The sequence below is a fragment of the Muntiacus reevesi genome, chromosome 21 (assembly GCF_963930625.1).
Source record: "Muntiacus reevesi chromosome 21, mMunRee1.1, whole genome shotgun sequence".
NCBI classification, from domain to species: domain Eukaryota; kingdom Metazoa; phylum Chordata; class Mammalia; order Artiodactyla; family Cervidae; genus Muntiacus; species Muntiacus reevesi.
In genome coordinates, this window is record NC_089269.1 from 3293495 (window position 1) to 3307308 (window position 13814).

At 38.5% G+C, this 13814-nt stretch overlaps 1 protein-coding gene across 9 annotated transcripts in view; it reads right to left on the bottom strand.

Moving 5' to 3' along the window:
* Positions 1 to 13814, bottom strand: part of DZIP3 (DAZ interacting zinc finger protein 3) — a 114599-nt gene that overhangs the window by 42831 nt on the left and 57954 nt on the right. For 6 of the 9 annotated variants that reach the window (XR_010660221.1, XR_010660223.1, XR_010660222.1 and 3 more), the window contains 2 exons: positions 3883 to 3959; positions 1638 to 2255 (listed from right to left, as the gene is read on the bottom strand). Coding sequence is in view for 1 of the 9 variants with exons in the window: in XM_065913838.1 (XP_065769910.1) it covers positions 1638 to 2255; positions 3883 to 3959 (695 nt within the window). In the remaining 8 variants the exon portion in view is untranslated. The remainder of the gene's footprint in view (positions 1 to 1637; positions 2256 to 3882; positions 3960 to 13814) is intronic. The other 3 variants (XR_010660225.1, XR_010660224.1, XR_010660226.1) reach the window with 3 other exon arrangements.

Below are 13814 nucleotides of genomic sequence, written 5' to 3' on the forward strand. Positions count from 1 at the left end.
AGATTAAAACATAAATCTTATGTTATAACATAAAGCTTATCTAATCCATGATTAGAGAAAGAAAAGTTAAGAAAAAATAGTTCATAATAATGTCTAGAACACCAGTACTTTAATCCAAGAAGCAAATTCTTATAATTGACAGTCTAAGGTCATGAAGTAATAATATATAACTATGAAGCAAATCTCCATTGTAAGTTTGAGCCTTTTTTAAAGCAAAATCCTGATAAGCATCCCCCCTCCTTACCCATTAATATTTATTAAGCACCTATAATATATGAGACTGTATTAGGCTCTCGAGTTTGAAAGGTGAATAAAAAAGATAACCTTCATAGAGATTAGTGGGGACAATGGATATTAATCAGATACACAAAGGAAAACTACAACTGTAGTGACTACTAGGGGAGAATCGTAAGATTCTAGGAAAGCTTCTATTAAAGAGACATGACCAGTAAGCTCTTCAGACTTCCAGAGTGAGAAATGAAATGCCTTGAATTTATTGCTCAAAGCTCTTTCCCAAATATTACCTTTATTCTCATGAGTTTTTGTTATTTAAAATTTTAACAGAGTAAATGCAAAAAAGAAAAGCCTCTAATTTATAAGTTAATTTACAAGTCAAGGGTTCTTGCCTGACTTTCTTGTATCATCAAACTCAGCATTCACTTCTTTCATGTTCAAGGACAGCTCTTAAAGGTTAAGCAGGAAAACACAATGGTATCCAGAGCCTTAGCTAAAGGACTGGGATGGGGGTCTAGCAATTATCTCTGAGGAAAATCTGGACCAGGTCAACAATTACTAGACTTGGAAAGTTGTATGTTTAAACAGCACCAGCGTAATCATCAGTTGCTCACCAGGTAGTATGACTAATAACTTGGGACCAGGAAAATTCAGCCAGAATAGCACAGTGAGGGTGTCAGGGATGCTGACACACCTTCACTTTCACCTTCCATGACAGCTGAGAAGCCATCCTGGAATGTGGGAAGGTGCTCTGAGGTCTTTCCCATAACGGACAATGTTATCTGATTTTTAAAATTACTTATGACCAATGGAGAGCTAAACTTCTAAACTAAAAGTCACAGTTCTGATAGAAAGGTGAAACATGCACTTATGGTATTTAAAAGAGCATTCTTGAAACACGCAGTACCTGTATTTCAAGGTTTTAGGCATCCTTAATTTTGTAGAAGTGATAAAACTCCTCTACTTAAAAATCTTCAACAATTCCTTTATGAAAACACAAACTCCTCAGCGTGGCAAAAGAAATCCTCTTGAATTTATTCTATGAACTCTCCCCTACGTTAAACTCAGTATTGCCAAACTTTTTGTTCCTTGAATTATATTTCTATGTTTCTATACCTTTGTTCTTGTTTCCTTCTGAAACATCCTTCTCCATCTTCTTCACTTGGCTAACTTTTACATTTAAGATATTACATTCTCCGGAAAGCCTTTTTGGATTCTCTTAGACTATAACTTCCCATGGTATTTTGAAAACATTTCTAGCACTGTAATTACTATTAATGTCTTGATGAGTCTATTCTCTCAAGAATGTGAGCTCACTGAATCTCCTGGCCTTAGCAGTATGTCTGACACATAGCAGACACTCAGTGAAGGTTTACTAGTTTAGGTAAATAACTATTTTGTACCTTGTTGATAGCAGGATAACATCCTCTGGATGATCTCTGGTACTGGTATGCCTAGGTAGAGGGACAGTTGATGGTAATCAAGGGAGATATTTTCAATGGGGTTCTCCTTCACTTTGTCAATATCTTCTTTTTTCATCCCAAGGCGCAGAAGAATATCTGAAACTTTTTTCCAAATTGAAGTGAACTGTGGCTCAGTGAGACCATTCATCAAAATCTCACTGAGGAGGATATCCCTGTATTTGCACAACCTCAGGATGTCTGCAGACTTAGAGAGGTCAGAAGGTGGTGGTTCCATATTCCAGCCTTTTTTGGGTGCAGGGAACACATTCAGATGTTTTATGAGAGCTAATAGGAGGTATAAGTCAAACTGTCTGGACTGTGGTAGCTCCTTGTTTGGGGGATAAAGCAGATGCCATGCTCCACCCAGAGGGTGATTGGTCCAAAGATGGTTGTAGTAGGGTTCCAGTACATTCTTGTGTATAAGAAGCTCTTTTCTCAAAAGAGGGGGTGGCAGAGCCTCATCAAATATTTGACGAACAATGTCAGTACCAGAAACAATAATTATATGAAGCAGATGATAGAAATAATTATAATCAAGTTTGAAGATAGGCATTTCATCTGAAAATGAATTTTGAGAAGTCAAAAGATTCCACATTAATGCTCTTTTTCTATGTGGGTTCAGGTATTACATCCTAAGTTCATGTAGGACAGGCACTATTCCAAAAGAATGAAGTATACAGTACAGAGCTTTGCCACAGCCAGTGCTCAATAAGCATGCTGCTATCTGTCTAGCTGTCAAAAAGTCAAAACAAAAACAGTATGCTCTAAGCAAAAGAAATCACAAAAACCCATCACCATAGAAGCCTTTCAACCATTCAGGATTTTGTTCAAATAAATGATCTGTGTCCACCAAATGGCATGAAAGTATTAGGCCTTTGAATATTTTGAAGACTGTCAAGAATGGTAACTGCCAGTGTTTAATTATACTTTATTTAGGCAATTACATTTTACCTTAATCAGCATTGTTCATAAAACTTTCTGTGATGAAAATATTTTAAATTTCTGCTGTCCACTATCCACTGAGAATGGAAATGCTGCCTGTCTGACATAGGAACTGAGTTTGAAACTTTATCTAATTTTAACGAGTTTAAATAGCCACATATGGCTAGTGGCTACCTTATCAGAAAATGCAGAACTATATTAAACGTAAAGTGATTTAATGGCTTGCTCCTCAAAGTATAGTCCATTGACCAGCAACAGCAACTTCCACATGGGAGCCGGCTAGAAATACAGAATCTTAGGTCTTACCCCAGAGTTACTGAATTGGCACCTACAGCACCTACAATTTAACAAAATCACAGATAATTCAAACATATATTAAACTTTGAGACACACCAATCTAATGAACCTCTTACTCTTATCTTCTCAAAAAATAAACTAATGACTAAGTAGGTGTTTCATCAATGAAATGGAATAAGGCATATGAGACTGAACTATTTTATCTGGTTTAGTGGCACCTCCAAAGGATGAAAGCAGACTGAGATGAATTAGAAAGTAATAAGAATTTGGTATATGATGGTATATTTTTAAACTAATAAAGTATTTATCATAAAATGTAGCTTTATTATTTTATCCTTAATGAGTGTGTGTTTCAAAAGATTTTTTATAAAATCTTTAAAGATTTTTAAAGATTCTTGCTTGATATACTTGACATAAACTGTGGAGGCAAGCAAGGTTACAAAGCAGATGACTCAAGAAGCTTTCTCTGGGATGCCAAATGAGACGCTGGCTGGAATCAGGGACACCCCCAAGCAAGAAGGAATACCACCAGACTACACTCCCCGGGGCCAGGAGACCTTAAGGTCTCCAACTGCTGAGCAGCTGGCATTTGCTAGCACACTCCTGAAGAGGGGGCACCCAAAATGTTCATTCTTTCCATTTCACCCTTCTAACAGGGAATGCAGCAAAGAAGAAGAGGTTGGTAAGGAAGATCAGATGAAGCTCAATCTGTACAGCCACATTTATGCACTACCTCGCTGTACAGGCGAGGTCACGTGACACTCATACACCTGATATTTCTGTCAGTGAACTCCAGCCTATACCAAGTGATGCTTGTTAGTATAAACCCAAGCCCATGAATGACAGACACAGATAGACATAAGGCTGTTAATGGCATGACACTTTACACAGAGAGGCAAAGTTTTTACACGGTTTTTAACAGCAGACATATGAAAATAAAATATACCTTTTGTACCAAATTTTAAACTGATCTTCGGTCTTTTGTCAGTATCAGCTATTTTCAGAGACATCAACTTTTTATAGCTGCAATTGGAAAAAGATAAGTTAAAAAAGTCAGTGGAGATTTTTGGTGTCAGCATGGCTAAGCCAGTGAGCACCTTCTTCCTCTACTCCTGGAAATAATTTAAAAGCAAAGGAGAAAATTGAATGAACCAATAAAAACACCAACAATAACAACCCTACAAGGCCATTTTCATTGGAATTCAGAGGCAAGCGGAATTGCTAGATTTCATACAAAAAGAATCACATGACTAGCTTGTTTGCAAGAAGACTGTATGGTAGGAAAACAAATAGAAGTCTTTGTATTGTAAAAAGTCAGCAAACCGGGAACTCCTCCCACACCCTCTTCTACCACAGAATCTTCTTACCAATAACTGTTCTAAGAAAACTCATTTAATTACTGCATGCATGCTCAGTCGCTCAGTCGTGTCTGACTCTTTGCAACCCTTCGGACTGTAGCCCACCAGCTCCACTGTCCATGAGATTTTTCAGGCAGGAATACTGGAATGGGTTGCCATTTCATCCTCGATGGGATCTTACCCAACTAGGGATCGAACTTGTGTCTCCTGCATCTCCTGCATCACTGGCAGATTCTCTACCATTGAGCCATTGGGTAGCGCTTTAAATTGACTTTAATTGACTAGCGCTTAAAAGAGACACAAAGAAAGAAACTGGCAGTGTCAATACAAATAACTAGGGAAAAATGAGAGAAAAGTAGCAAGATTTATTAAATAGACTAAACACTAAGTAAATGCTGCCGTGAAACAGATGAAAAAACTTGGCACTTGAGTTCGAAAAGAACTCTCCAACAGAAAACAATACAAAAAAAAGAAGCAACACTAGAATGTACACTTAGCTTAAAAGACAGAGGTGTTGGTGGTGGTTGTTACTGATTTTATCTCCAGCACCAGCGTAACACTGCCAATCATCTCCTACACTGAAGACATTTTAAACTCTAACAATATACAGTAACAGCAAAGATACTGAGTAAAAGGAATTCTACATTGCCAGCAAGAGTGTAAATTGGTAAAACCACTGTGGGAAACAGTTCAGCAAAATCTAATAAAGTTGAAGATATGAATAGATGGCCTAGCAATTATACTCCGAGGAATACGCTCTAGAGAATTTTTTGCACATATATACCTGGAGACATATATAACAATGTTCATCATAGAACTGTTGTTACTGTCTAAAACTGGAATTAACCCATCTATCTATCAATGATAGAACAAGTAAAGTAGTATAGCTATAAATGTGTCCACAGGATTCTCCAGGCAAGAACACTGGAATGGCTTGCCATTTCCTTCTCCATGGGATCTTCCCGATTCAGGAATTAAACCCAGGTCTCCAGCATTGCAGGCAGATTCTTTACCGACTGAGCTACAGGGAAGCCCTATAGCTATAAATGAAATAGACCATTGAAATGAAAAACTGTGATAGGAAAAAAATTTCAATGTCTATTTAAAAGCATAAAAATTAGTGTTTAAATGTATATAAAGTTCAAAACAGAAAAAAATAATACTTATAAGCAACAGTATAATGTGGAATTCAGAAAATATGTAGAAGTAAAATATATGATGCACAAAAACGGGAAGAAATCAGACTATATTATTGTAATGCTCATACACTATATATGATGCATTATCTAAAAATATATTTTTATAGGTTAAAAATGTGTACCATCACAACATTGTAAATCAACTATATTGCAATAAAATAATTTAAAAATGTGTATGATAGGTTTCAGAGCAGTCACTTAAAAAATGTAACAAAAAAACTGCTATCAGGAATCAAAACACAAGGGCAGATGGGAAATATTGAAAACAACCAAGAAGATGGTAGCTTTAAATCCAATGCAGTCAAGAATTACAGCAAATGTATGTAGAAATGATCATCTAATTTAAAGACAGACATTGTCAAGGTGGATATAAAAAAAAAAAAAAAAACCAAGACCTATGTTATCTGTAAGAAACCCTCTTTAAAGGTAAAAATATATATGTGCTGTGTGCTAAGACACTTGAGTCGTGTTTGAGTCTTTGCTACCCTATGAACTGTAGCCTGCCAGGCTCCTCTATCCAGGGGATTATATAAACTGAAGTAAATGGTTGCAAAAAGACATGCCACACAAACACTAACCAAAAGCTGGAATAGTCATGCAAATATCAGATAATAAACTTAAAGCAAAGATATTCAGGGACAATCAGGGATGTCCTTTTACATAAGGATAAAGGACTTAAAGCATCAAGAAAAAAAGTAAGTAACCCTATATATGTGTGTAGTATCTAATGAAAAGAGTTTAAAAATATACAAATAGGCAGTAGAAAAAGACAATATATAGACATCCAACTTCAACATTTCCCTCTTAATAATTGATAGAAAAAGTAAACAGATAATCAGTAGTGATACAAAAACACTGAAACAAAACTCATACATCAACTTGGTATATTAATGGCACATGGTACTAAACAAAGGCAGATATATTTCAAATGCACATGAGACACTTATCAAAATACACAACATTTAAGTGTCATAAAAGAAATCTCCACAATTTTTAAGGCTATAATGCTTGAAAATACATTCTGTGACCACAGGGAATGAGATTGGAATTCATATCTAGAAACATAATTGAAATATCCCCAAATATTTGGCAATTATATAACACACGCCCATAATTATATACACACACAATTAGAAGACAATCTGAGTTGAAAAACCTAAAAACAACTTACATTTTAAAATGGATGGAACATAGCAAAAGCAATGATGCTATAGGAAAGCTGGTCTATAAGGAAAAAAAAATGTCTCAAATCAATCATGAATTCTTTCATCTTAAAAAATTAGAAAAATGTGAGAAAGCTGAACCCACAGAAAGCAGAAGCAAGGATGTATAACAAAGGTAAGAAAAGAAAACAATGAATTGAAAACAGAGAAATATTAGAGGAAATCAATGAAATCAACTGATTCTTTGAAAGGATCAACAAAATTGGTAAACTTCTAGTCATAATGATCAACCAAAAAAAGGAACAAATTTCCAACATTAGAAATGAAAAGGGTGACATCACTGTAGAATCTACAGACATTAAAAAGGGATCATATGGAAATATTATAAATAACTTTATGCAAAGATTCATAACTTGAATGAAATTGACAAATTCCTTGAAAAAGACAAAGCTCATTCAACAAAAAATAATCTTAATAGCTGTGTATCTCTTACACAGAAGAACTATACAAAAAAGATTTTCATGACCCAGATAACCAAAATGGTGTGATCACTCACCTAGAGTCAGACATCCTGGAATGCGAAGTCAAGTGGGACTTAGGAAGCATCACTACTAACAAAGCTAGAGGAGGTGATGGAATTCCAGTTGAGCTACATCAAATCCTAAAAGATGATGCTGTGAAAGTGCTGCATGCAATATGCCAGCAGATTTTGAAAACTCAGCAGTGGCCACAGGACTGGAAAAGGGCAGTTTTCATTCCAATCCCAAAGAAAGGCAATGACAGAGAATGTTCAAACTACCACACAATTGCACTCATCTCACACACTAGTAAAGTAATGCTCAAAATTCTCCAAGCCAGGCTTCAACAGTACATGAATTGTGAACTTCCAGATGTTCAAGCTGGATTTAGAAAAGGCAGAGGAACCAGAGATCAAATTACCAACATCGCTGGATCACTGAAAAAACAAGAGAGTTCCAAAAAAACATCTATTTCTGCTTTTTTGAATATGCCAAAGCCTTTGACTGTGTGGATCACAACAAACTGTGGAAAACTCTGAAAGAGATGGAAATACCAGACCACCTGACCTGCCTCCTGAGAAATCTTTATGCAGGTCAAAAAGTCACAGTTAGAACTGGACATGGAACAACAGACTGGTTCCACATAGGGAAAGGAGTATGTCAAGGCTGTATATTGTCACCCTGCTTAATTAACTAATATACAGAGTACATCATATGAAATGCTGGGCTGGATGAAGCACAAGGTGGGATCAAGATTGCCGGGAGAAATGTCAATAACCTCAGATATGCAGATGGCACTACCCTTATGGCACAAAGTGAAGAAGAACAAAAGAGCCTGTTGATGAAAGTGAAAGAGAAGAGTGAAAAAGTTGGATTAAAACTCAACATTCAGAAAACTAAGATCATGGCATCCGGTTCCATCACTTCCTGGCAAATAGGTGGGGAAACAGTAGAAACAGTGACAGATTCCCTCTTCTTGGGCTCTAAAATCACTGCAGATGGTGACTGCAGCCATGAAATTAAAAGACGCTTGCTCCTTGGAAGAAAAGTTATGACCCACCTAGACAGCATACTAAAAAGCAGAGACATTACTTTGCCAACCAGGGTCCATCTAGTCAAGGCTATGGTTTTTCCAGTGGTCATGTATGGATGTGCGAGTTGGACTATAAAGAAAGCTGAGCGCTGAAGAATTGATGCTTTTGAACTGTGGTGTTGGAAAAGACTCTTGAGAGGCCCTTGGACTGCAAGAAGATCCAACCAGTCCATCGTAAGGGAAATCAGTCCTGAATATTCATTGGAAGGACTGATGCTGAAGCTGAAACTCCAATACTTTAACCACCTGATCCGAAGAACTGACTCATTTGTAAAGACCCTGATGCTGGTAAAGATTGAAGGCAGGAGAAGAAGGGGACAACAGAGGATGAGATGGCTGGATGCTGGATGGCATCACTGACTCAATGGACATGGGTTTGAGTAAACTTCAGGAGTTGGTGATGGACAGGGAGGCCTGGCATGCTGTAGTCCATAGGGTCGCAAAGAGTCAGACACGACTGAGTGACTGAACTGAATTGATCTCTTAAAAAATTTTAATTAATATGTAAAAGAAAATTCCAGTCCAGATGGCTTCTCGAGTAAGCATTCAAAACATTTATAAAACTGTTGCTTTTGTTCAGTCGCCCAGTCGTGTCGGATTCTTGCGACCCTGTGGACTGCAGCACGCCAGGCCTCCCTGTCCCTCACGATCTCCCAGAGTTTGCCCAAGTTCATGTTCACTGCATCGGTGATGCCGTCCAGCCATCTCATCCTCTGCCACTTTCTTCTCCTTCTGCCTTCAGTCTTTCCCAGAATCAGAGACTTTTCCAATGAGTTGTCTGTTCGCCTCAGAAGACCAAAATACTGGAGCTTCAGCTTCAGCATCAGTCCTTCCAGTGAATATTTGGGGTTAATCTCCCATAAGACTGACTGGTTATATTTCCTTGCCACCCAAGGGACTTTCGGGAGTCTTCTAAAGCACAACAGTTAAAAGGCATCAGTGTTCTGCTTTCTTTACAGTCTGGCTCTCAGAACCATATGTGACCACTGGGAAGACCACACCCTTGACCACACGGACTTTTGTCAGCAGAGTAATGTCTCTGCTTTTCAACACACTGTCTAGGTTTGTCATCACTTTCCTACCAAGAAGCAACTGTCTCCTGATTTCATGGCTGCAGTCACCGTCCACAGTGATTTTGGAGCCCAAGAAAAGGAAATCTGTCACTACTTCCACCATTTTCCCCTTCTATTTGCCATGTGGTAATGGGGCCAGATGCCACGATCTTAGCTTTTTTTAATATTTATTCTTAAGCTGGCTCTTTCACTCTCCTCCTTCTCCCTCACCAAGAGGTTCTTTAGTTCCTCTTCACTTTCTGCCCTTAGAGTGGTATCATCCGCATATCTGAGGTTGCTGACGCCTCTCCCACCTATCTTGATTTCAGCTTGTAACTCATCAACCCTGGCGTTTCTAATGATGTGCTCAGCACATAGGTTAAACAAACGGGGTGACAGCAGACAGCCCTGTCGTACTCCTTTCTCGACCTTGAACCAATCAGTTGTTCCATACAGGGTTCTAACTGTTGCTTCTTGACCCACATACAGGTTTCTCAGGAGACAGGTAAGATGGTCTGGTATTCTCATCTCTCTAAGAGTTTTCCACAATTCGTCATGATCCACACAGTCAAAGGTTTTAGTGTAATTGATGAAACAGAGATAGATGTTTTTCTGAAATTCCCTTGCGTTCTCTATAATCCAGTGAATGTTGGCAATCTGATCTCTAGTTCCTCTTCTTCTTCTAAACCCAGCGTGGACATCTGGAAGTTCTTGGTTTGCATAATGCTAGAGCCTAGCATGCAAGATTTTAAGCATGATCTTACTATCATGGGAGATGAGTGGAATTGCCCAATGGCTAGCACATCCTTTGGTACTATCCTTCTTGGGAATTGGGATAAGGATTGACCTTTCCCAGTCCTGTCGGCCACTGCTGGGTCTTCCAGATTTGCTCACCTAATGAATGCAACACCTTGATAACATCGTCCTTTAGGGATTTCAATAGTTCTGCTGGAACTTCATCGTATCCACTAGCTTTGTTAACAGTGCTTCTTAAGGCCCACTTGACTTCACACTCTAGAATGTCTGACTCTGAGTGACTAACCACATCATTGCAGTAATCCAGTTCATTAAGATCTTTTTTATACAGTTCTTCCATGTATTCTTCCCATTTCTTCTTGATCTCTTCAGCATCTGCTATGTCTCTCCCATTTTTATCCTTTATTGTGCCCATCTTTGGGTAGAATGCTACCTTGATATTTCCAGTTTTCCTGAAGATATTTCTAGTCTTTCCCCCTTTGTTGTTTTCTTCTATTATTAAACACTGTTCATTGACGAAGGCCTTCTTTTCTCTTCTAGCTATTCTTTTTAACTCTGCATTTAATTGGATGTACCTTTCCCTCTTTCCCTTGCTTTTTGCTTCTCTTCATTCTTCCACTATTTGTAAAGCCTCCTCAGATAACCACTATGCCTTCTTGTTTTTCTTTTTCTTTGGGATGGTTTTGTTCACTGCCTCCTATATAATATTATGGGCCTCTGTCCATAGTTCTTCAGGCACATTGTTATCTAGATCTAGTCCCTTGAAACAGTCCCTTATCTATTCGTTACCTCTACTGTGAATTCATACAGGATTTAAATCATATCTGACTGGCATTGTGTTTTTCCCAATTTTCTTTAGTTTAAGCCTGAATTTTGCTATGAGGAGCTGATGATCTGAGCCACAGTCAGCTCCAGGTCTTGTTTTTGCATTACAAAGAATGTAATCAATTTGACTTTGGTATTAACCATTTGGTGATGTCCATGTGTAAAGTTGTCTCTTCTGTTGTTAAAAAAGAGTATTTGCTATGGCTAGTGCATTGTCTTGGCAGAATTCAGTTAGCCTTTGCCCTGACTCATTTTATTCTCCAAGGCCAAACTTGCCTGTTACTCCAGGTATATCGTGACTTCCTACTGTCACATTCCAATCCCTGATGATGAATAGAACATCTTTTTTAGGGTTTAGTTCTAGGCAGTCTTCTAGGCCGCCTTCATAAAGTTGATCGACTTCAGCTTCTTTCGCATCGGTAGAAGGGGCATAGACTTGGATTATTGTGATGTTGAATGTTTTGCCTTGGAAACAAACCAAGATCATTCTGTCATTTTTGAGGCTGTACCCAAGCACTGTATCTCAGACTCTTTTGTTGATTGTGAGGGCTACTCCACTTCTTCTATGGGATTCTTGCCCACAGTAGTAGGTATAATGGTCATCCGAGTTAAATTTGCCCTTTCCCATCCATTTTAGTTCGCCAATTCCTAAGATGTTGTTTATTCTTACCATCTCCTGCTTGACCACATCCAGTTTTCCTTGATTCATGGACCTAACATTCCAGGTTCCTATACAATACTTTTCTTTGCAGCACTGGATTTTACTTTCGACAGTAGACACATCAACAACTGAGTGTCATGCCCACTTTGGCCCAGCTGCTTCATTCATTCTGGGGCTATTGGTGATTCTCTTCCACTCTTCCCCAGTAGCATATAGGATACCTTCAGACCTGGGGGACTCATCTTTTGATGTCATATCTTTTCGGCCTTTAATATAGTTCAAAGCATTTATAAAATAGTAGCAAGGCAGCATTCTGACAAAATAAAAGTAGGAAAATTTTCAAACTCATTTTAGGAGTCTAGCATTACATTGATACCAAATCTAGACAAAGACATTACAAAAACAAACAAACTTTGGATCAATTTCCCTTAGTTGCAAAGGGCAGAAACCCTTTAATTACACTGGAAAATTGAATCAATGACGAAGATTCTCTCTAAGACCAAACTCTAGTCAGGGCCTTTTGAACTCTTTTTCAGTTAGGCCCCATGCTAGTCCAGATGCTCAACAGCTCCAAATTAGGAAGAATCCTGCTAAGTCAATTTTAGCCAGAATCCACTACTGGTTATTTGGTCGCTCTTGATATGTCAGACCAAATTCCTCTCCTCCATATTCCCTCAGGTAATATTGATTATCCTGGCCTGACTTCAGCAAGAGTCCTATTAGGTAAGTTTAACAAAGAATTACCCTTGATGATTCTTGGTAATTTTTCATCCACTGCCTCCCATTCTGCTCCCTGACTGTAAATTCCTACTTGTCCAGTCTCACTCCCTACTACACAACCCTTAGCAGGAGTCTCCATGCCTCTCATGAAAGTTCTGAATAAAGCCTGCCTTATCATATTAAAACTCATCATGAATAATATTATTAACAACAGCAGTGAAATGACATCATCAAGATAGCAACACAGACATTCCAGACTTCAGTCTCCCTCACAAAAAGACTAACGAGTAACTCTCCAGAGACAAGACACCTTTATGAAAATCCAAGAACCCAACTGTGAGGCTGATGCATCCCCCTGGACAACAGAGACAAAGAAGAGCTATCTTAAAAGGATTAGAAAAGCAGTCCCTCTTTGACCACACACCCAACTCCCAGGCTGGCACAGCATGAACCAGGAGGGCCCCTCTGGGCCTACAGGTTCTCCAGTGAGAAAAGGAAAACTCAAGATAGGCTTCTGGCAACCCAGCATTGCAGGAGGCTTACTAGGAGGCTTACACTTGGGTCTTGCCTCATGGGCATCACTGAGGCAACTCTACTCAGCTCAACCATTGGGCATCAGATAAACAGAGAAGAGCAGCAGAAATTACAGCAAGCAGTGTTTGTATCTTGGCAGACTACATTCCTTCTTGCAGTGGCTACTGAAAAAGCTGAAAACAAAGAATGTAACGAATAAATAAAGCTTAAGGGATTTATAGGACAATGATAAGAGAAACAATATACTCATATAGTAATCCCAGAAGGAGATGAGAAAGAAAAAGGGATGGAAGAGTATTTTAAAAAAATACTGTCCCTTTCCTAAACTTAAGGTGCAAAATGGACATCCAGATACACAGGGCTCAAAGAACCATAAATGGGTAGAACCTTAAAAAGACTGCACTGAGATGCATTATAACTTATTTAACAAAAATAAAAGACAGAGACCTTTGAAAGCAGAGAGAAAAGCAACAATGCCGTGACATCAGTCTTGGCGATGATTTTCTAATATGACACAAAAGCACATACAAAAAGGCAAAAATAACTAAGTGGGACTACACCACACTAAAAAGCTCCTGCACACTAAACGAAATAGTCAACAAAATGAAAAGGCAACCTACAGACTGTAAAGAGTCTGCCCGCAATGCAGAAGACCAAGGTTCACTCCCTGGGTTGGAAAGACCCCTTGGAGAAAGAAATGGCAACCCACTCCAGTATTCTTGCCTAGAGAATCCCACGGACAGAGGAGCCTGGCAGGCTACAGTCCATGGGGTTGCAAAGAGTCAGACACGACTGAGTGACTAACACTTCTTCACTTTATGTGTCCAAAGGAAATACAATTTCTGTCTCAGAGACATCTACATCCCCGTGTTCACTGAAGCATTATTCACAGCAGCCAAAACTTGGAAAACAACTTAAATGTGTATTAATGGATGAATAGAAAAAGAAAATTTGGCATACACACACACACACACACACACACACACACACAATAGAATA